At 37.8% G+C, this 24,991-nt stretch overlaps 1 protein-coding gene across 1 annotated transcript in view; it reads left to right on the top strand.

Annotated features, from left to right (window-relative positions):
- The window catches only part of ITGA1 (integrin subunit alpha 1), a 159,456-nt gene that overhangs the window by 81,261 nt on the left and 53,204 nt on the right, over positions 1 to 24,991 (top strand). Inside the window, exons 7-9 of the mRNA XM_080805080.1 lie at positions 5,254 to 5,402; positions 8,758 to 8,908; positions 22,693 to 22,858. Coding sequence (XP_080661206.1) covers positions 5,254 to 5,402; positions 8,758 to 8,908; positions 22,693 to 22,858 — 466 coding nt within the window. The remainder of the gene's footprint in view (positions 1 to 5,253; positions 5,403 to 8,757; positions 8,909 to 22,692; positions 22,859 to 24,991) is intronic.

Raw genomic sequence — 24,991 nt, 5'->3', positions numbered from 1 at the left:
ATAAATAGCAGAGGGAGAAAGAAAGGCGGACAAAAGAGATAAAGGAGGAGAGACAGAGAGGATGTAGAAGGGGGTCTTGCTGTAAAGATACATATTAACTTTGTGTTACCCATTGTTTTCCAAGATTTCTTGGCCATGGAACTCCTTAAAAATCATACCTAGTAACATACAAAAGGATGCTAGTACTCCCTAGGAAAGGGGTAAGGGAATATTAGTCCGTGGCTTAGCAGAAGGAGGATTATAAATCTCGTGTTTAAATGGAAGGTTTGAGTCAGTGTTACAAACCTCTGGTTCCTGTAACAGAATCCTCAGCCAGTTTTGTGCCTGATTTATGCTCTAGCCTGAATCTTAGTTCTCTTTGGTCTTAGACTATAATTATGTACTTGTATCTTTTGTTTACTTAATCAGGAAGATCAAACTGTATCTCCCTAGGAAGTAAAGGCTTCCCTTCCAGGTGTCTCTGAAAAGGAACTGTGCTACTTGTGATTCACCCACTCCTTATCAGTGTTTTTACTATCTTCCCGTACTCTTACTGATGTCATAAGCTACTGTTCTTCCGTTTTCTCTACATCAAACCTCTTGCTTCTTTTAGCTGCCATCCCTGCTTACTTATTTTCATTCAGCAAACATGTTTAGAATCTTTCTATCTCCAATACTCAACAGTGTTCTACTTAGCTTCTACTCTCTGGTTTTTGTATCATTCCAACAACTGAAGCAACCGGCTGCTTCAAGTTGAATATGATGATTATTGGCTCTTTTTATTTTTCTCAATTCCTAGAATGATTTCAATTCCTCATCATTTTTGACATATTTTCCAAGCTCCAGACAGCTTTGCTTTCTCCCATTCTACATTCATAACCTATTGTGTGTTTTTTACCTGGGTATGTCACTCAGGAGGCTACGTCTTCTTCCCTCCATGAGGCCTTTCAATGTGAGACAGTAACTATGCTTGTACTTCTCTCCTCCAGCCTCCTTACAATGTATTCCTCACTTGGCTCACTTTTTATCTTGCTATTTAATCATCACCTTTATTTGATTCTGTTGCATATATACAGTGCATATATACAGTGTGCTAGTATGAATCTGTTTTTACCTGCCTTAAATTATACACTAAGCTGGAACAGAAACCGTTATTATTCACTGAGTCTCATCAATACTCAGCAAAGCATTTCTTATATTTTTGTGTGTGATTTTACCATTTTCCTGGGATTAAAATCAATAAATGGCACCCTTTTTATGGGGAAGACAGAGCAGGCCTTATTCGGCCTGTTTTCTAAGGAAATATGCAGCCCAGTATCAGCCAGGGTCCCACACTATGTCATTTCCGAGATCTGAGTTTCCACTGTCCAGTTTTCTCATTTCCCACACTTATTTTTGTCTCCCTTTTTCTGCTTATCATTATTTCCCTGCTATCTCAATTTTCTACTTGCTTATGTGAAATGTTACAGTCATCAAGTAAGAATTTATGCGGGTCAACTGTAAGCAAAGCAAAGCAGTGGTGTGGGATAAGAGAGTACCAAAAGCTATGACATAGTCCATGCTCTTTGCCCCTCTTTGCCCCTCTAGAACATACAATGTAGTTGGGGAGATAAAGCACGCATACAAAGCAGTTGAGAAGAATGCTGTACTCACAGGAGCAAAACAGATAAGTCTGCCTCAGGGCTTGGAGAAGAGCAACATCAGTATGAACTAGATTGGTGACTAGGTGGGGAAAGTTTTGCAGAGAAGGTGAAGCTTGAATTGGATCTTCCAGAATGGGTAGTAAAAATTTAGTTTTGTTAGAGGGATGAGAAAGGGTAGGGACAGCCCCTGGGACTGGGGAATCCTAAAATTGAGGGAGAACAAAGAAGGTGCAGTCAGGCTGTTGAGTGACTGCAGGTCAAGGAAAGAAAACTGAATTTCACCCTACAGGTGTAGTATTTCAAGGAGCACCTTGAAGTTTTATCTGTTTTCTATCGTACGCAGAATAAAAATGCTCCTTCAAAGTATATTTCAAAGTGTATCTTTCAAGTGTATTGGTGTAGTAGGCCATGGAGAATTATTAGAGATTTTTGAATAAGGAAGTTATGCGATAAAAGCAGAATTTCAAGATATTTAGTCTTCCATGAACATGTAGGAGCTGAGGAAAATGGAATCGGAGGGAGAGTGAGCACGGAGAGACCAACGATTGCCACAATCCAAGTTCAAGGCAGTGAGGTCTGGCCTGGGCCAATGAAGAAATTCAGAAACAGGGATAATAGATCACATGAAAAGAGGTAGAATATATGGAAATTAAACAAGGCTGTTTGTGCCATAATATTTGACATTTGCAACATACTTTACATATCTTATAAAACCTTCTATGAACTATTGGATTATCTGGACACCAGGAATAACAGAAAAATTTTAGCCTTTTGTTAAGTCAGAAATCGGTGTTTTATATCTTCCCTCTCCCTCCCTTAGATCTGGTTTCCCAGACACAAACCCTGAGAAAATGAGCCAAGTGACAGTGATTTACTAAGGGGGTGCTTTTAAAAGAAAATGGTAAGAGATTTTGCAGAGCAAAACAGTAGCAACTGAGGACCACCAAGGGTGTGATTTCAGGTGAAATCAAGCTCAGGCTGATCTAGAAGGGAAGCTCCAAGTTGAGTCAAGGGACCAGTCTTTTGCTGCCTGGATTCAGACATTGCCTATGGAGAGGAGGGAGAAAATTTCCAGGCACTTCTGGTTCTTTGAGCCTCTGGGGCAAAGCAACTCTAGCAGTCCAAGGGCAGTCAGTCATTTGAAGAGACAGTCAGGTGGAGTTGTTAGAAACAAAGTGAAAGAAAGGGTGAGGCAACTGGCAGTTATAAGTTCTCTAAAGAATAAACTTACAAAATTGAGATATATGTTAAGTAGGTAGAGAAAGAGAAAGAGAAGATATAAAGCACTGATTTCTGATTTACCAAAGAGCTGAAATTTTTCTGCTATTCCTGGTGTCTAGGTAATCCAATTATTCATAGAAGGTTTTATAGGATATGGAAAATGTGTTCCAAATGTCAAATATTATGGCACAAAACAGCCTGTTTGCCTCTTTTCATGTGACCTCCTCCCCGTGTATCAGTGTGATACTCTCTCTTTCCTGAACAGTTAAATCTTAGGACTAGAATTCGATTGAACTCAATAAATGGAGCAAAGTGCATTCATTAGTACAAAGGAGTACGACTGTTGGGCAGTGGTATGTGCAACCACATTAGAGATTCATGGCCATAACTTTAAAGTGAGACCAGTCTACAAGTTGTGTGATTTCTGTGTTGAAACATTTAGTGTCACAGAAGCATGCAAAGAAAAGGAGATATTTGGAATTAACCAGAGTTGGAAGCTAGCCAAGTGAATTAATGGAGGGGAAAAAGGTTAAAGGAGTTAAAGTCTGCAAGTAAATGATTATGGTGATGGACCATGGAATCTAGGCTAAGTTAAAAAAAAAAAAAAGTAGTATCTCTGAATTAATTAGAAGTTTTGATGTGGTGAAGGAATTGATGAATTAGATATACTATGTAAATGAGTTTAAGTTAATGGCCAGACAGAAGAACACTTGAAATTGAGATGGAGGTACTGCAGTGTTTAGTACTTAGTATTTAGTACACCTGGAGGTACTGCAGATGGAGGTAGCAGCATTTAGTAGAAACTAGCAGATTGAGGTGACAGAGAATGCGAGGGCTTTAGGGAGGTGTGTTTTGGTAGAGAGGAGGTTGAGTGATGGAAAAAGCCCTGGGATAAGGAATTCTCATCCTAGACTAGACCCTTCTCTGCCCCTTCACCATGAAGAGTATTTTAAACCTAAATTCCTCATTTATAAAATATGGTACTAATTTCTGTTACTATAATGTGAATAAATTAGGAAAAAAGGTTTTTAAAAGCATTAAAAATATAGGATACTACTCTTATTTAAGTATGGTGGCCTTAATTGCTCCAAGATGTCTAATGTACTCTAGAAGGTAGCTCGAAGATAATAAAAATTATTTTAAATCGGAAGGTTCTCTTACTGGTTTCTGAAAACGCCAGAGTATACTTATGGCTTTCAAGAAGACACGATTATGGAAATGTATCTGTTAATCAAACATGTAATTAAGCCTGAAGATTTCTGACAACAGTGACATCTGCAGAGACTGGAAAGTAGATGTCGATCCCCTTGACACTTGGAAATAGGATCAGACTTGGAAATAGGATGGGGCCGAAGCAAGCATGAGGCAACTTTATCAATGGACAAACTACACAATTGCCTGGGAAAGAAGGCAGCCTTGTCTCAAATGGCTTCCCCAACCCAAGAAATGTAGTGCCCAGAATTTCTTCATTAAGACATTCCTTTGGGTATAGAATCCTCTGAATCTCGAATTTTGGGGAGAGAAAATTAAACAAAAACTTGTCTTCGGTCACAATTCTTTTGTAGATTAGTCTATTGGTTCACATCAACATTTAAAGAAAGGTATTAAAAAAGAATAAGAAAAATGGGCATCTCTAGGGGAGAGGAGAGGAATATGGAGCAAGAGAAATCAAATCTGAGGACACTTTACCCTCTGTATCATTTTACTCTATGGTGGCTCTGCAGTTAGCTGCCCACATTATCCAGTCTATGCAAAAGACAGAGTAAAAGGAGGAAGGCAGAAAGGGAAGACAGAGAACATGAAACGGGATGGTGGTGAGAAGGGCTGGCATGAGAGAAATGAAACTACATCTGAGCTAGATAAAGCCTGAAGCACATATGTGCCCTCCCCAGATACATACCCCACTTATTACTCATCCAGACTCATCTTGTTTCACTTGCCCTCACAGCCTGGTCCAGGCTTACTGACTTCCTTTTGGTTCTCAGGATATCCCTGCTTTTTGCTCATCTCATCTTCTGGACATACAGATTCCCCTTGTGTGGACCCCATCCTCCCAGTCAGCCTCCATCCAGGATAGGTTTCCACCCTCCTTGCACCTTTCAGTCTTAACTTGAATATCACTTTTAAGAGGCTTTCCCTGAGCCTCTTCTGAAGTAGGACCTTAGGTTCTACTTACTAAGCAGCTTTTCCAATACAGCCCTCTCCACAGTTGAACATGCATTGGAACGATCATGGGTTGAAACTCTCTGTCTCTGTCTAGTTTAGAAGCTCCATGAAAGCAGAGAGCAGGTCAACTGATGAATGTTTAAACTGAAAGACAAAAATGTATATCCGATCCACCTCTTTAAATAAAGGACACTGATAATGGAACATTGCTAGATGGCTAACTCACAGTGGCTTGGTATTTCAGGTTGGAATTGTACAGTATGGAGAAAATGTAACCCATGAGTTCAACCTCAATAAGTACTCCTCAACGGAAGAGGTACTTGTTGCAGCAAATAAAATAATCCAGAGAGGTGGCCGGCAGACTATGACAGCCCTTGGAATAGACACAGCCAGGTATGTGGACTAAAAAATAAATCAAACTAAAAGACTGCAAAAATAACTACTCACAATCAAGCCCTTTGAAGTGTCGATTGAATATTTACCTTGGCAAGATTTAAAGCCATCTTTTTAAAAACATTGATTAGCTAACCTTACCTAAGGTTTAGGACCAAGTTTTACTATGATATAGTCTCCCCACCTTTCATATCTTTCCTCTTATTCCAAAGGTTGAATGATGGAAATTCAGTCACAAAAATTGCTATAGTCAGCTGCATCATGTTCTTGGGTACTAAGACATAATATTAGTGAATATCTTTTCCCTTTGTTCTTTGTTTACAGTTTCTAGGAATCTCATTTTTTAAAAAAAAGATTAATATTCATCCACTTCTACTCAACAGTATTTATGTCCTAGTATGTCCATAATTTTACAGTACCTGGTTTAGGGCTATTGAACTCACAAGTAACAGATTTTAAGAGGTCAAATTCAATATTGCTGTATTTGAAAACATTTTCAGTGCAAAGATTAAAAGGAGTTGTAAGAACATCATCATTCATGCACTCTTTCTTCCTTTCTCCAAATCCCCTCTAATTTACGTCCCTTTCTTCCTCCTACACGTCCATGGAGAGCACATAATCCACTCTGGTTGAACTTCATTCTATGAGAAGCTACAGAACTCTCCTTCGATTACAAAGTAAAACATTTTTTTCTATATTTTTCCCAACTGCATTCAACTCTTTTATCTCTTGCTATTTTCTTCCTGATTTGCCTTTAAAGCTAGTAAGGTTCTGAACAAAAACTAAACAATACCAAAATCACAGGAAATCTAATAAAGTTTGACTACTATTAAGGATCCTTCTGTTAAGTGTCTTCAACTTTTGGACTCTCATCTGATTTTAAAGAGCTAATTAGCCATGCTCTCATTTCACCTGCCTGCTAAGATCAGTATTTTAAGGGGGTTAAAATAGTTAATATGGATATTCTAAAGAATGAGTTGGATATTCAAAAATTTAAAATTTTACATGCAGCATTGGACTCATAAGTGTTAGAGAAGCATGTGGTTCTACTTACATGGGGCTCAAGAGAAAATAACCACAAACAGATGGGGTAATTTTACATTTACCTGCCTGTAGGATCACCAGTTTGCATGCACAAAGAGTGCACATGTTGAGGTGTACTGAATGCACCCTCTTAAATAATTGGCTAAATGTGACTGTACATTCAAAGTAAATCAAAGTGTTCTTTACAAGTTCTGAGCCAGTAGGGAGCTGTGTATTTTCCAAAGGCAACCACTTAAGAATGAATATTCATCTTTGAAAACTAACTGAAGAAATATTCTGGCTGCTTTGCTTCTGCATAAATACACTCTAAATACCATGACCCTATATGGTTTTTGCCTACATGTTTCACAAAGGGTCCAGCTGTAGGACACATAGTTTATTGAGTTTTGTATGTAAATAAAACTCCATAATGGTATTACTAAGTATCCTTCTTGTATATTAGTTTTTCACATTGAGGCATATTTTTAATTGTTCTTTTGGCAGGGCCAGTTACAAATAGTATTTTTAATTTGTTAGAATGCTTTACTTCTATTTTCATTGGATGTTAGTATTTGGGGGTAAATGGCAATTTGCTGAAGATATTTGAAACAGAGAGAGTGTACTCAGGAGTTCTGCCAGTGACTACTCTTACATTATATAAAACCAACCCTTGTTTAGATCTACCAGGTTTTCTTTAAGAAATGTCTTTTAATCATCTCCACTGGTTGAGGTTCATTCAGTAATGGCCTGGGTCTTTAAGAGAATTGGGAAGTTTTGGTGGTCCTCTAAGGAGTTAGGACTGCAAAAAGGATCGAATCTTATATGATATCCATATCTGGATTTCATTTAAAGACTGGACTTTAACATCTGTTTTCACCTTTGTTTGTACATATAAAAAAGTCAGAAAATCTATCTGTATAGTGTAGAGGGCAGAAATACTTAGTTCCCTAGTGGCCAACTTTTTTTAAAATAGATTCTTTATTTTGAAAATTATAACAAAAATTTAAAAATGTAAAAAATAGTATGACAAAATCTTATATACTCACCAAACAAATCAACAATTGTTAACATCTTCTCATATTTACATTCAACCTTTTCAAAGGAAAATAACCAGAGATAAAATCCCTTTGCCCACATCACCAAGATCTTTTAGCCTGCTCACAAAATACCTACTATTGTGTATATTTACTGTGTATCTACAGTAAAACTAATGTTTTTTTTTATTTTAATGTTATTTATTGTGCAAACTTTTTGGAAGGTTAGTTTAAGAGAAGTGGTTTTGGGCATATCCCAAACTGCAGCTGTTTGTCCTCATGACCAAGGAAAAATATTGAAAGGGATCATTCAGCATGATGATTGCTACATTTTATACCAAGATCTAAAAAATATTATATGAAATCTTTTCATTGTCTCATTCCTAAGTAAAATATACTTGACTCCAGAAAGGAATGTGAGTGAGAAAAAGAATATAGAGGAAAAATATGCCCGTGTGTGTGTGTGTGTGTGTGTGTGCGTGTAGAAGCACAAAACAACAAAAATTGTTAATTTCCCTTCTCTTCCATCTCTTTCCATAAATACTTTTTGAATTAAAGGAAAAATTCCTTTTTGCAGTTAGGTTATAGCATTTTCACTTTCTCTTTGTTCCACTTTCTTCCACCTCACACCCAGCAACCTGTGTCCTAAAACCTAGTTCAGACCACAACTTTCATAGGTACTCCATCCACTCTTGTGCCCCACAGCCCTCCTCTATCACTGACTCAGACCACAGCCATCAGCAGTTTTTCATTGCTATGTCCAATTTTCCTCCATATCCAAGAACACTCTCAAGCATTCACAGCCATACAAAATTCTGTTTTCTCCCATCTCCTCAACTCAGCACAGAGGATTTCCATATTGTTCTATAAACATCAGAGTAGCTGTGGTGGAAGTGAAGACAAAGCAAAAGCTTCTGCCAAAAGCAGAAGAAAAGATGAGTGTTTATAGAGAAAAGAGTGGCTGAGCAAGTATTTAAGATCTGAACTTCTCCAGATCTGATGTGTACTCCAGTCACACCTTCCCTGAGAAGTTTCCAAAGAATGAAATACTGCCGCCCTTTGTATATGGGATATGTGATGGTTAGTAAAATGGTGACCTCTTTATCATCTGGGAGAAATCTGAAACTATTACAAATAACAATCATCGTGCCTCCCAGCTTGAATAATGGTTGTGAATGTTGATCTTGGAGGGACAGCACTGTTCTAACTAGAGTTGTCAGTGTTTTTCTTTCATTTACCATTTGCCTAACCTTGGGATGCTGTTTTATTTGCTTCTCTTTCCTCTGTGTTCACTTCAGGAAGGAGGCTTTCACTGAAGCTCGGGGTGCCAGAAGGGGAGTTAAAAAAGTCATGGTAATTGTGACCGATGGGGAGTCCCATGACAACCATCAACTAAATAAGGTCATCCAAGACTGTGAAGATGAAAACATTCAGCGGTTTTCCATAGCTGTAAGTATATGGCTAGAGATGGCTTTCAAACTCTGGTGTGAAGATAAGAGGTGTGTACATATCGTGATTATTTTATGACAGTTACAGAAACAAGGTTGTAAAGGAGAATCTTCTCCATTTGAAGGTAAACTTCAATTGGGTCTTGCTCCCTTTGTGTCCTAGGGAAGGAAGGACAAGAGGATGAAAGAGACAGAAATAGGAAAGGAAAAAGAAGTGCAGAAAAGGAGGAGAAAAGGACCCTCAGCAGGGGAAAGAATGCTGGAAGGATGGAGGGAGGAATGGAGGGAGGGCAGAAAAGAGGGAGGAAAGAAAGGAGAAAGTGGAAGGGAGGAAGAAAAAGGAAGGGAGGAAAGAAAGGAGAAAGTGGAAGGGAGGAAGAAAAAGGAAGGGAGGAAAGAAAGGAGGAAATTGAGAATGTGCTAGTAATAAATACATTGCCTGCAGAATAATCCAAGATGGGGGAGGTATAGGAAACCTTACTTTCATCTGGTCCCAAGAATTAGGCTAGATAGCTATTAAATCATTCTGAACACAAACGAACTCAACCTAAGTTCTAAGAAAAGAATAGCTGCAACTCTACAAATAGAAAAGTGACCACTTTCTGGAGGAAATACAAGATGAAAAAACTCACCTCAAAAAAGAGAACAAGAGGCAGTACTGACTACCAGGTACTTAATCAGTATGGATATAAGTAAGATGTCAAGAACTAGAGTTCAGAATAATGACTATAAAGATATTAGCTGAGCTTGAAAAAAAGCATACAAGACCCTAGAGAATCCCTTTCTGGAGAAATAAAAGAACTATAATCAAGTCAGAATCAAAAAGGTTATTAATGAGATGCAATCAAAAATGGAGGCTCTAACTGCTAGGATAAATGAGCTGAAGAGAGAATTAGTGATACAGAAGACAAAGTGATGGAGAATAAAAAAGCTGAGAAAAAGAGAGATAAACAATTACTGGATCACAAGGGGAGAATCTGAGAGAGAAATGATACCATAAAATGAAACGACACATGAATAATTGGAATCCCAGAAGAAGAGGAAAGAGAGTCAGGGGGTGGGGACAGAAGGTATATTTACGCAAATTATAGCAGAAAATTTCCCTAATCTGGGGAAGGAAACAGGCATTCAAGTCCAAGAGGTATAGAGAACCCCATTTAAAATCAATAAAAATAGGTCAACACCATGATATATAATAGTGAAACTTGCAAATCTCAGAGACAGAGAGAAAATCCTGAAAGCAGCTCAGGGACAAAATGTCATAACCAACAAAGGTAGAAACATTTTGTTAGTTTCAGACCTATCCACAAAGACCTGGCACACCAGAGAGGACTGGCATGATATATTCAAGTTGCTAAATGAGAAAAATATGCAGCCAAGAATACTGTATCCAGCTAGGCTGTCATTCAAAATAGGAGAGATAAAAAGCTTCCGGGACAAACAGAAAATTAAGGGATTTGTGGTCATTAAACCAACCCTGCAAGAGATGTTAAAGGGGATCCTTTAAGCGAAGAGAGAGCCCAAAAGTAACATAGACAGAAAGGAAACAGAGACAATCTACAGAATCAAGGACTTTACAGATAATATGATGGCACTAAATTCATATCTTTCAATAGTTACTCTGAAAGTAAATAAGCTAAATGCCCCAATCAAAAGACACAGGGTATCTGATTGGATTAAAAAAAAAAACAAAAACAAAAACAAAAAAAAAACAAGACCTATCGATATGCTGTCTCTGTAAGAGACTATATCGATAGTCTCTGTAAGAGACTATTCCCTCACTGAAAGTGAGGGAATAGAAAACGATTTAGCATGCTAATGGACATTAAAAGAAAGCTGGGGTGGCAATCTTTATATCAGACAAATTAGATTTTAAACCAAAGACTGTAATAAAAGATGAGGAAGGACACTATATCATAATTAAAGTGCGTATGCAATAAGAAGTTCTAACAATTGTAAATACTTATGCCCCTAACATGGGAGCAGCCAACTATATAAACCAATTAATAAGAAAATTAAAGAAGCGCATCAATAATAATACAATAATAGTAGGGGACTTTAACACCCCACTCACTGCAATGGACAGATCATCTCAGCAGAAAAGGAAACAAGGGCTTGAATGACACACCAGACCAGATGGACTTTACTGATGTATTCTGAGCTTTCCATCCTAAAGCAACAGAATAGACCTTCTTTTTGAATGCACATGGAACATTCTCCTGAATAGATCCTATACTGAGTCATAAATCAGGTCTCAACTGGTACCAAAAGATTGGGATCATTCTGTGCATATTCTCAGACCGCAATGCTTTGAAACTAGAACTCAATCACAGAGGAAATTTGGAAAGGACTCAAATACAAGGAAGTTAGAGAGCATCCTACTAAAGAATGAATGGGTCAACTAGGAAATTAAAGAAGAATTTTTTTTAAATGGAAACAAAGGAAAATGAAAACACAACTGTTCAAAACCTTTGGGTTGCAACAAAGGCAGTCCTAAGAGGGAAGTGTATAGCAGTGCAAGCCTTTCTCAAGAAACAAGAAAGGTCTTGAATATATAACCTAACCTTACACCTAAAGGAGCTAGAAAAAGAACAGCAAATGAAGCTTAAAACAAGGAGGAGAAGAGAATTAATAAAGATTACAGCAGAAGTCAGTGAAATAGAAACCAAAAGAACAGCAGAACAGATCACATCAACAAAATTAGGAGCTCGTTCTTTAAAAGAATTAATAAATTGATAAACCCCTGGCCAGGCTTATCAAAAAGAAAAAAGAAAGGACCCAAATAAATAAAAGCATGAATGAAAGAGAAGAGATCACAAACAACACTGAAGAAATACAAAAAATCGTAAGAACATATTATGAGCAACTATGTGCCAACAAATTAGGCAATCTGGAAGAAATAGATGCATTCCTAGAGACATATAAACTACTAAAACTGAAACAGGAAGAAAGAGAAAACCTGAACAGACCTATAACCAGGAAGGAAGTTAAAGCAATAATCAAAAATCTCCCAATAAACAAGAGCCCAGGGCCGGATGGCTTCCCAGGGGAATTCTACCAAACATTTAAAGAATTAATACCTGTTCTGAAGCTGTTTCAAAAAACAGAAATGGAGTGAAAACTTCCAAACTCTTTCTATGAGACCAGGATTACCTTTATCCCCAAACCAGACAAAGACCCCATCAAAAAGGAGAATTACAGACCAATAACCCTGATGGACATAGATGCCAAAACTCTCACCTGGATACTAGCCAATAGGATTCAACAGTACATTAAAAGGATTATACACCATGACCAAGTGGGATTTATTCCTGGGCTACAAGGGTGGTTCAACATCTGCAAATCAATCAACATGATACACTACATTATAAAAGGACAAGAACCATATGATCTTCTCAATAGATGCAGAAAAAGCATTTGACAAAGTATATATCCTTTCTTGATTAAAACTTTTCACAGTGTAGGGGTAGCAGGAACATGCCTCAGTATCATAAAAATATACTAAAAGCTCACAGCAAATGTCATTCCCTATGGGGAAAAACTGAGAGCTTTTCCCTAAGGTCAAAAACATGGCAGGGATGTCCACTATTATCACTGTTGTTCAACATTGTACTAGAAGTCCTAGCCCCAGCAATCAGACAACAAAAAGAAATAAAAGTCATCCAAATCTGCAAAGAAGTCAAACTCTCACTCTTCGCAGATGACATCATACTCTATGTGGAAAACCCAAAGGACTCCACCCCAAAACTCTAGAACTCATACAGGAATTCAGCAAAGTGGCAGGATGTAAAATCAATGCATAGAAATCAGTTGCATTTCTATACACTAACAATGAGACAGAAGAAAGAGAAATTAAGGAGTCGATCCCTTTTACAATTGCATCAAAAAACATAAGATATCTAGGAATAAATCTAACCAAAGAGACAAAGGACCTTACTTAGAAAACTACAGAATACTCATGAAAGAAATCGAAGAAGACACAAAGAAATGGAAAAACATTCCATTCCATGCTCATGGATTGGAAGAATAAATATTGCTAAAATGTCTATGCTACCCAGAGCAATCTGCACATGCAGTGCAATCCCTATCAAAATCCCATTGACATTTTTCACAGAGCTGGAACAAATAATCCTAAAACTTGTATGGAACCAAAAAAGACTCCAAATAGCCAGAGGAATGTCAAAAAGAAAACTAAAGCTGGTGGCATCACAAAGCCGAACTTTCCATTTCCTCCCTACTTCATAGTCCCTAACCGTGCAGCCAAAGTGAAGGAGCCAGCAGCTCTAAAATGTTTTCTGTAATTGTGTTTTAGCTGGACAAGAAGGGAAAAAGGATCAGAGAACAAATTTCATTTAATCCCAAGGAAAAGCCTAGCCTGCAATTGATAATATAGAAGATACTACATACAAAGTACTGTAGCTCTTTGTGAGCAACTCTGTATCAGTATAAAAACAATCTATTATTAATAATATTAGTGTCTCAAAAATGCAAAAAAAGAGGATATAGAGTGCTTTTTACCTCTTAATAGTGATTTTTTTTTTTCTAAATCAACTTCTAATAGTTCCATGAACTGAGATGACTCAATTTCATGTTGCCACCCCATGAAGAGGGACATTTAGAAAAAGAGAAGAATTCCACCTTTCAAATGGAAATATGGAAAATAATTTAAATTATCATGCATATAGCATTCTGTAACCTACAATAGTTTTGTTTGTTTGTTTTTTTCTGTGTCTTAGATACATTTCTTCATCCTTCATGACACCCCAAAGAGAGCAGAGAAACTTTCTTTCCCCATTTTATGAATGAGGAAACCAAGAGACATTCGGTTTCATGGCTATAGGGTACATGACCAAAACTCTAGAAGCCCCTTGACTTACCATATGTACCACTGCCCTGGGCTGTTCTTCCCCAGCCCCCAATTTCTCTTTCTTGCCGCCACAGATATCTGGAAGGTGCAAGACTGTCCTAACTGTTTTTACTCACTTCTCCAGACTTCCAAAGAGCACCGCAGTCTTCTCCAGCCCTTGTACCTGAGCAATAAGACCTAGCACAGAGACACTAAGCCTGCCCCATAGTGTTATAACCTTAAACAACAACAGACCCATGGACATTTTCTAAAATAAGAAGGTGAGGAGAGTAGAGAAGAGTATATTTTGGAGCTAGAAAGACCTTTGCTCAATTTCTGCCTTTGTGACAGTGGATAAGTCACTTAATACTCCAAGCTTCAGCTTCTTTATCTGTAAAGATAAAGGGTAAATATTGTTTTTCTCTCTCTCAGATAAAGAATCAGTGAGATAATGACTGAAAACATCTAGCACAATGGCAAGCTATGCAACCAATAAATATTATTTTTCTTAAGGATCTTCAACTAGAGGAATTTACAGCCATGAAATAATAAAATCATGGTGCTAGAGATAAACTGTGTTGCCCCCTTGCACAGAAACCTTCAGAGATTCCCCCATGGACTCCCAAACCTTATCTCAGCTTCACTAACAACTGTGTACAACCTTCCTTTCACTCTCAGTTCCATAGCACATGCCCTCAGCCTAGGAGGAGAGAGTCTTCTTAATATAAATTGATTTTTTAAATAGTCCAGGAAGCAAAAATTTCAGAACTGTAAAAGTTTAGCCTAAATTGTTTTTCAACAAAATCTTTTGTATTTACTGTAAGAATCAGCTATTACACATAATGGTTTTCCAGCATTTCATCAGTGAGATCTCTTCCTTTCCTTTCAAAAGTATGATCAGTGAAAGACATCCTGCCCCACTGTAGGAAGGGAAGAAGAAGAGTGATTCATCCCTGATAAACTCCCAGAACACAAAATTGATTCACTGACTCCCAGGGACAAGGTGACTGTATTTATTTTATAACCAAGATGACTTGCTTATAAATAAGGCAACTTCTGATTGCAACAATATTCTTTTTTTTCTTTTCAATTTTTTATTTAAATTCTAGTTAGTTAATGTACAATGCAATATTGGTTTTAGGAGTAGAATTCAGTGATTTATCACTTACATATAACAACCAGTGTTGTTATATGAAATCTTGTGCCCCAAGATTTCATTTTCATTTTCTGATGGCTGAGTAATATTCCATTGTGTGTCTATATATGTGTGTATATATGTGTATGTGTGTATATATATGTGTGTGTATCTCATCTTCTTTATCCATTGATAGAGTGTTATATCTAAAATCTATAAAGAACTTATCAAAATCAACACCAAAACACAAATAATCTAGTTAAGAAGTGGGCAGAAGACACAAATAGACACTTCTCCAAAGAAGACATCCAGATGGCTAACAGACACATGAAACGATGCTCAGCATCACTCGTCAGGGAAATACAAATCAAAACCATAGTGAGATACCATCTCATACCAGTCAGAATGGCTAAAATTAACAACACAAGAAACAACAGATGTTGGTGAGGATGCAGAGAAAGGGGAATCCCATTGCACTGTTGGTGGGAATGCAAACTGGTACAGCCACTCTGGAGAACAGTATGGAGATTCCTCAAAAAGTCAAAAATGGAACTGCTCTATAATCCAGCAATTGCACTACTGGGTATTTACCCAAAGGATACAAAAATACAGGTGCAAAGTGGTACATGTACCCTGATGTTTATAGCAACATTATCGACAATAGCCAAACTATGGAGAGAGCCCAGATTTCCAACAATGTTCTTTTTTATTTGGGATACAGATGTGAAAAATTAAAATACTTCATTGTTTCTTTTTTCCTTTGTTGTTACTATAAATTATCTTTTGCCAATTACTATTGATCCATTATTACCTCTCCTTACTATAATAATTGTTATTGCTCTTTTGATCTCTTCTGTGGTTGAGAATAATTTCATAGGTCCAGCCTTCACTCAGTGATACTGGCCACAGAGTCTATGGCTAGTCTTTTCAGTGTGCAAAACCAATGTATGCCCAGTTTATCCCAGACAACTGGATATCAGAAGTGCTATCATTTGTTCAGCTTCCTCCCAGAGAATATAGTCTGGCTTTCCCGGTACCACTGTAGCAGGCAGTGATCTGAGTAAACCATCAGCAGCATTGACAACATTAAAAAAACTTCATTGGAAAGCAGATACTGTACCCATCAATGAATGACTTAATTTTAAGTGAAGTTTACATCACTTTTACGGGGTATCTGGCTACATATACAGTATTTTTTGTCCTTAAGTCACTGTGTTCCCTTGGTTGGATCCCTAGTTGATAATTCATACTTTGCCTCCCATCTGGTCAAAAAGTATTCTCATAATTGCATTGATTTTCCTAGAGAATCATAATATCCTGACTTCCTTTCCTGTTTTAATCAATGAATGATTGTTACATTGCTCTTCAATATTTTACAAATAATGTATAGGAAAATTTCACTTCAGCAAGAATTGTTATTTTCCCAATTCATGTTTCTTTTCCCTAGTGAAACTTGTATTTTTTAGTTTGTGTCAAACTAGGAAATAAGACAGTTATTTTATTTCCTTTCCTTGTGCATTCACACAGAAAGGTTTTAGGCATTTCTGAAGCTGCGTTCATGCTTCACATGGATCAAATATACCTGGGGGTCTGCTCCTATTATCACCTGGGCTGTTCTTCCTACTCATTTTTTTTTTAACTTGCCATTTGATCCTGAACACCACAAAGGTGTGTTTTGGGGAGACAATACCCCAAAATAATTGACTGTTGAAAATTTAAGCACTCTATGAGAAAACTGCAAATATGACCCATTAAACTCTCAGATTTGGTGAGGGTCCTAACTGGTATGTATTCTACATGGTTTGTATTCTGTCACCTGAGGATACTAGATGTTATCAGCAGGAAACTGTTTTACATTCATATTCTATTCTTAGATGATAATGGCTGGGATTATAATGACTGTGAAATGTGATCATTTACAGCATTCAAATGAAAATAAGAGAAGTTAGAAAGTATTTTAGCATTTCATTCATTTGCACACAAAAGACACAGTAGTACATGTAAATGTATTATACACTTTACGTTTGACACATCTTCCTCAAGGGAACTTCAATTCTGAATGTCTACCTGAGGTAAATATTAACAGAATACCAAATGCCGGGGCTTGACATATTTGTACAAAGTGAAACAGAAGTAATTTATAAGTATTATTTTGTATTCTTCTCATTCATAGAAAATAATGTTTCTGCAAACACTGGATCCTTGGGTGAAGGATCAAAATACATTTCTGTTTTCGTTTCTTATTCTGTAATACAAAATAGTTCAAACTGGATGCAAGTCACAGTACCTCCTAGGAATATTTTCCTCTTATATCTCCTTCAAAATACATACTCTCATGCTCCATTTATGTTTTATTATTTAAGTATGTCACTTGGGCATTGTCCCCATTGAACTTTATCCCAATTCACACAGAGCACTAAGTGTCTGATAACATTTACATCACAACTAAGAATCTCAACCATGCATGGTCCAAACATCTTTACAGTTTTTATGTGTATTTTCAAATGCATCACTTCATGAGTGAAATGGAAGTTAACATGTCAATATGATAGTGAATCTAGAATATGTTCAACAGGGACCAAGGGGGAAAGATGGTGACTTTCCAGCCAAGGATGTCAAAAACTTCTAAGATAAATTAGGTAAAACAATAGCGACCCAGAGAGCTTCACATGATGTAGAATTTGTATGAATCTAAAAGAAATCCATGCATAGCAAAACTGCTGACAAAAGAGGAACCTAACAGTATGTGAGAATACCAGGTGTAGAGTGTGGTGTTGGGCAAGACCCCAGTGATCCTGAAATGGACACATAGATGTGATGGAGGCTCTGGATGCTGGAGACTGTTTCCTGCCTTTTCCGTGCTTTCCCTGGGGCATGTCCATCTGGATGTGGGGAAATACTCAACTCTAAGACAACCATATTAATTGTTTTTAAGTATAAGAGAGCATTTGTTCAATGTAATAAGAGCAAGTGGACCTTGGGTTTTCACTCCCTTATCTAGACAATTCTCTACATTCATTTCCATTAACTCTCTTCCACCATCAAGTAGCTAAAGTGGGAAAAGCACCAGTGGTCTCTGTTCAAATATAACCATTTCTGATGGTTGTCACTTGCTTTTCAGCCAAGTAGACAGGGTCTGAGTTTTTGTGTGCTGGTGCAATTTTTCGGACTCCTGGCATTGACCTTCCTACCTAAACCTGGACAAGTAGTATAGAGTTAGGTTCAAAATCAAAAGTTACCCAAATAGTGTACTGATTTCCTTAGAGCCAGCTCCAGTTTTCCTAAATTGCCCACTTTTTCAAAGTAGCACAAAGTTCTTCACATTGTGCCTCATGAACATATTTTATAGGTAGACGTGGAGCTAAGGAACAGACAAGGGCCTCAGTGAAGACCTGTGTGTGCTGATAGGCGGTATTGCTCCAGACTCCTCTCGGGTATTCCATGGGAATGGTGTGAGGGTGTGAGTCAAGCCAGGGAGAGAAACCGGGAATAAATCCCCCAGCACCTTCTCACTAAGGACAACTCCAGAGCTGCTATCTGAACTGCCTGCCTCACTAGCTGGTACACAACTCTTGTGCTCACATTAACATTTAGGGTATGTTTTAATGATTCAGTTACTAATCTAAACCCTCATACATTTTATGATTCAAGTAAACAAGTATGTGGTAGATCATAAATAGCAACACCTAAACCAGTAATTTTAGCTTTTTTCTAACTATAAGTGAAAAGTTGTATCCTTCTTAATAAAAATACCAGTTTTAAAATCTACCAATTTGAATCTAACATTTATCCATGCAGATGCCTAGAATAAGCAGCTTAAGGAGAGTGAGGGAGGATATGGGTGCTCAGAGGAGAGAGGCAGGTGTCTGTGGGAGGGGGACCCAGTGAGGACCAGGAACTGACTGGTGCCTCCACCTGTGCCAGCCCACCCATGTGTCCAGGATCCATCCAGTCCATAATGCTGTACTGTGTTTGGGGACTACTGCAGGTCTGTGCTGCAGTGGGACTTTGAAGGCACCCTAGAGTCTCAGTTTAACGATGCTAGACAAATCTATGTCATGATTTAAAAATGGAAAGTGAAGCTAGAAATTTCCGGTAGCTTCATGGTCACTGGAGGTCATGACTTTTCTTGTCCCCAAAGAGTAGAATATTCTAAAAATCAAGCAATAGCACAAAGCTAAAGATCTTGCCTTTGTTTTTTGGATTCTAAGAGCACAGAATTGAATTAATCATGATCCTTGATTTAGGAGACCTCATCATGGCCCACTTTATAGGTTTCCATGTTTATTATTATACCTGTATACATGTTTTAAGTATCCAGTATAACTGTCTATGGGCCTGACCACATTCACCACCTGGCATCCTCTACCTGATAACCATCAGCCCAAATACTATACTCATCTCTTGCTCTCCTTTTCTAATCTCTTGGTATCTATACATAGCTAAAAAAAATTCTAAGTCTTCCTTTTTTTAACTTTATAAAAAGTGCATCATATTGTATATAGTATTTTGAAACGTTTAAAATTTAACATTGCTAAGATCATCCGTATCATTACAAGCCATCATAGTTCATCTGTTTTTTTAATTAACACATACAGTGAAATGCAGAATTTCAATGTGAAAATTGTGTACAAAGTGAACAAATTAATGAATTTAGATAATTGCATACACCCATGTAACTGATACCTCAATCAAGATATAGAACATTTCCATCACCCCCCAGAAAGTTCCCTATACTTCCATATTTTTAATACTCACTTCTGTAGTAACCACTGGTGTAACTTAGACTGCCACAGCTTAAGTTGCCTATTCTATTTTATGTAAATGAAATCATATAGTATATACTCTTTTGTGCTTAATTTTTCACCCAACATAATGATTGCCCATGATATATTGTGCATCAGTCATTCATTTTTTTAATATACATTGTATTAGTCTACCACAATTTGTCCCATACTTTATGTGGACATTTGGTTTATTTCCAATTTGGGTGCATCTACCCAATGGAATCCTACTAGCAATAAAAAAAAAAACCTAACTTCTGATATATGGGACAACATGAATGATTCTCAGAAGCATTCTGCAAATAAAAGGAGTCAGGCACAGGCTACATGCTATATGAATTCATAAATAAAACATTCTGGAAAAAGCAAAGCCTTAAGGACAGAAAATATATCGATGTTTGTAAGAGTTAGGGGTTGGAAGAGATTGACTACAAAGGGGCAAGAGGGGCACTGATAGAAATGTTCTACATCTTGGGGCGCCTGGATGGCTCAGTGGGTTAAGCCTCAGCCTTCGGCTCAGGTCATGATCTCAGGGTCCTGGGATGGAGCCCCGCATCGGGCTCTCTGTTCAGCGGGGAGCCTGCTTCCTCCTCTCTCTCTGCCTGCCTCTCTACCTACTTGTGATCTCTCTCTCTGTCAAATAAATAAACAAAATCTTAAAAAAAAAAAAAAAAAAAAAAAAGAAAGAAATGTTCTACATCTTGAAGTGGTAGTAACACAACTGTGGGGGTTTGTCAAAACTCAGAATTGTATAACTAAAAAGGGTGAGTTTTACTGTATATAAGTTATATTTCAGTAAACCTTACTTAAAAAATAAAATAGGTGTTTGAGAAAACCTGCTAAAACATCTAAATAATTACAGTGAACTATAACAGATAATTCCTGCCTTTCTTCTCTATAAAAAAGGGTGGGGGGGAGGGGTGTCCCCATCTTGAGCATTTGGTTTCAAACAGGAATCTCCTGATTGTTTATTTTCTAGATTACCAACTTAGATTACTATCTATTTTATCATCTGTTTAAAAAATATATGCGTGGCAGCAACTTCTTCCTAGGAACATCGCCAAAGGCAACAGAAGCAAGGGCAAAAATGAACTATTGGGATTTCATCAAGATCAAAAGCTTTTGCACAGCAAAGGAAACAGTTAACAAAACCAAAAGACAACTGACAGAATGGGAGAAGATATTTGCAAACGACATATCAGATAAAGGGCTCGTATCCAAAATCTATAAAGAGCTTATCAAACTCAATACCCAAAGAACAAATAATCCAGTCAAGAAATGGGCAGAGGACATGAACAGACATTTCTGCAAGGAAGACATCCAGATGGCCAACAGACACATGAAAAAATGCTCCACATCACTCGGCATCAGGGAAATACAAATCAAAACCACAATGAGATACCACCTCACACCAGTCAGAATGGCTAAAATTAACAAGTCAAGAAATGACAGATGCTGGCGAGGATGCGGAGAGAGGGGAACCCTCCTACACTGTTGGTGGGAATGCAAGCTGGTGCAACCACTCTGGAAAACAGTGTGGAGGTTCCTCAAAAAACTGAAAATAGAGCTACCCTACGACCCAGCAATTGCACTCCTGGGTATATATCCTAAAGATACAAACGTGGTGCTCCGAAGGGGCACGTGCACCCGAATGTTTATAGCAGCAATGTCCACAATAGCCAAACTGTGGAAAGCGCCTAGATGTCCATCAACAGATGAATGGATAAAGAAGATGTGGTATATATACACAATGGAATACTATGCAGCCATCAAAAGACATGAAATCTTGCCATTTGCGACGACGTGGATGGAACTAGAGGGTATCATGCTTAGCGAAATAAGTCAATCGGAGAAATATAACTATCATATGATCTCTTTGATATGAGGAAGTGGAGATGCAAGGTGGGGGGGTTTGGGGGGAGGTAGGAAAAGAAAAAATGAAAAGATGGGATTGGGAGGGAGACAAACCATAAAAGACTCAATCTCAAGAAACAGACTGAGGGTTGCGGGGGGGAAGGGGGATGGGAGAGGGTGGTGGGGAAATGGACATTGGGGAGGGTATGTGCTATGATGAGTGCTGTGAAATGTGTAAACCAGACGATTCACAGACCTGTACCCCTGGGGATAAAAATACATTATATGTTTATTAAAATAAAAAAAAATTAAAAAAAAAAAATATATGCGTGGGACTGCCTCTTGGTAAGATTATCAGGAAGAACTGCCTCTTCAAGATCAAGTAACTCACTTGCTAATTGCTTTTGCCAGCAAATGGTGGTGGCATGGGCTGGAATAATACCAGAGACATTCAGAAACTGTAACTTACTTTTGAATTGTCAGACTTTAAAGATAGAGCTGTTCCTAGAGGGTATTATGCTTAGCGAAATAAATCACTCAGAGAAAGACAACTATCATATGATCTCCCTGATATGAGGAAGTGGAGAGGCAATGTGGGGGGCTTGGGGGTAGGAAAGGAATAAGTGAAACAAGATGGGATTGGGAGGGAGACAAACCATAAGAGATTCTTAATCTCACAAAACAAACTGAAGGTTAGGGGAGGAGCGGGCCAGGAGAGGGTGGTGGGTTTATGGACATTGGGGATGGTGTGTACTATGGTGAGTGCTGTGAAGTGTGTAAACCTGGTGATTTACCCCTGGGGCTGATTTACCCCTGTACCCCTGGGGCTAATAATACATTATATGTTTCTTAAAAAAAATAAAATAAATAGATAAAAAAAAAAAGATAGGGCTGTTCCTAAACAGGGACACAGAAATGCAAGAGAAGACACTTCCACAAACATACAAGATTGCCCTTTATATTTTCCTACATGAATTACAGTATATAACAATTAATATTAAGGAATCTACATATTCTGAAGATTGTTCTTCCAAGAATGTGGAAGTACATAAAAATTGCATTACATTACGGTACTACACACTTTCTTGTTTATTGACAAAGTGCTTGGGATCCTTATTTAACACATAGAATTTAAAATACATTCTTGCCATTTTGTCATGTCTTAGATTCTTGGGAGCTATAACAGAGGAAATTTAAGCACTGAAAAATTTGTGGAAGAAATCAAATCAATTGCAAGTGAACCCACCGAGAAGCATTTCTTCAACGTCTCTGATGAATTGGCTCTAGTTACCATTGTGGAAGCTCTGGGAGAAAGAATATTTGCCTTGGAAGGTATGACTAGTTCTTATAATCCTACATGTTCTCTCTACAGTGTAAACTCAGTGTAATGGGGTTTTAGTATTTATTCCTACTACTATATGGCTCATGCACTTTTCCTGTGTCAAATAGCCAGCATGGAATAGTGCCTTTTATGTAAATCTTTCCCTGAGATGGCTATCTCACATAGCACCATGTCTGTCGGCAGCTCTCTTTGTAAGGATGTGCGGGCTGAAGGAAGGCAATGGTCACCGTAGACTCACCAGAACAAAAATGTGCCTGCACGTGTTAGTCCTTTTCTGGGACACAGGTTTAGAAAATGGAGGCACTAGCTCAAGTTTTCTTTTTTAATATGTTTGTGTTATTTTGGGCTTCTGTGGAACTGTTCTTGTTTGCAGTAACTTCATTGTTCATTTATTTTCTCCTGTTTTGCTTCTTGCCTACTTTAAAGGTCTTTATGGAACTCTCTCTCAACTCCCACAACAGTAAAACATTGCTTCACTATATTTGTCTAAGTCATAATTCTTTTTTGTAGATTTTTTTCTTTGATTTTGCAATGACGATTGGCTACTGAGGATAATGAGTCATGGCATTCCTTCCTCTGCCTTTGGTAGATGTCAAGCAACAAATTACTTTGAAACTAGCCTTTGCCTGACAAAAAAAATAAGTCTGGAATTGTTATGCCGGGAAAACTGGAAAAAAAAAAAGCCTCTTTTTCATATTCTCTGATAAGTGGAGCCTAAAAGAACATGCTTCTTTCCCTTTTTCCAGAGAGTTCTACTCTTATGCTTATCCAAATTCAGTGGACCCTGTCCTTGTGAGGACACATGGAACGACTGTTGTTTTGCATCTTAAACACAGAAATTCAATTTTAGTATATGTGCTGCCGAAGCGAGCACTAAACACAGAAATTCAAAATCACCTTGTCAGTCATCCTGATATGACCCGATAACGGGGAACAGAAAGATAAAATGAGAAAGACATAAGTAAAACAAGGTAGACCACTTTGATTGAGCATCAAATGACCAAGAAAATGCAAAAAACTAATCAATGACAGAATATTAAAATGTATAGAAAGGAAAGAGTCACAAGGCGTAGTGTATTTATTATCATGGGCCACTAAAGGGGAGTAAAGTAGGCCACCCCAAACTATGTTACTTTAACATGTAGATTATTTTGAGCTGAAGGAATCAAGACCCAGCAGACTCGGGAAAAACTTTAACCTCTTCCTTAACTACCTAAAAGAATTTACACAAGTGCCCTGGCCCAGAAAAAGAGCTATAACCACGGACAACTTTTTACTTGGAAAGACCCATCTGCGTGGCAGGGCAAACTTCTAATTACTAAACATCTGTGCTTCTTATGTCCTATGAACTGCCCTCCTCCCTTTGAGGTCCCCTGGTACCTATCCCAGTCCTTAGGTCAGGATGGCCCCACTTACCCTTCCATCTCATATTTTGGGGGGGGGGGCATATGAAAATAAATTTATTTTTCTCCTGCTAATCTGTTTTAGGTCAAGTTAATTATTAAACCAGCCAAGGAACCTGGAAGGGAGGAAGGGAAAATTTTTCCACTTCTGCATGACCTACTGCACATACGTATAAGTAGAAAAATAAAACAGAATTTCACAAATCACTCTTATGTACAAAGCACTCTGATAGATTCTCATTTTCATTCTCTCTTCTCTTTCAATTAAAAGAATGCTGGTGATGACTCATCCTGCTGATTTCCTGACTGGATCATGACCCAAAAGTGACAGATTTGGTTTAGATTTGATGAGCAGCTACAGCCCATGCAGACTTCATTTCTCTGCTTCCCTTTTGCCCTGGCTGCTTTCCCCCTGTACCCTTGGAAACAGAGCACTTGAATTACTTATCCATCTGAAGTCGCAGCTGCTTTTAAATAATTTGGCTGTCCTGCATTCTTTGCACAAGTCACTTTTAAGTGGCTTTGGTCTCACAGTAGCTATCCCAGTGTCATTTACTAATAGGCCAGACCATAAGCTTTGCTGGTCTCAGGGAAATATACAAAGTTTTCCAAATCATTGTGCACTTTTAATTTTTAATAATGTGATCTGATAAGTCAATAATATGATACATGATAGGAAAGAAACAATCCATAAAGACTATTTAAATGAAAATGACTTAG

This window comes from Martes martes (assembly GCF_963455335.1).
Source record: "Martes martes genome assembly, chromosome: 5".
In the NCBI taxonomy this organism is placed as follows: Eukaryota; Metazoa; Chordata; class Mammalia; order Carnivora; family Mustelidae; genus Martes; species Martes martes.
The sequence above is the reverse complement of the archived record's forward strand: the minus strand, read 5'-3'. Positions and strand labels throughout refer to the sequence as shown.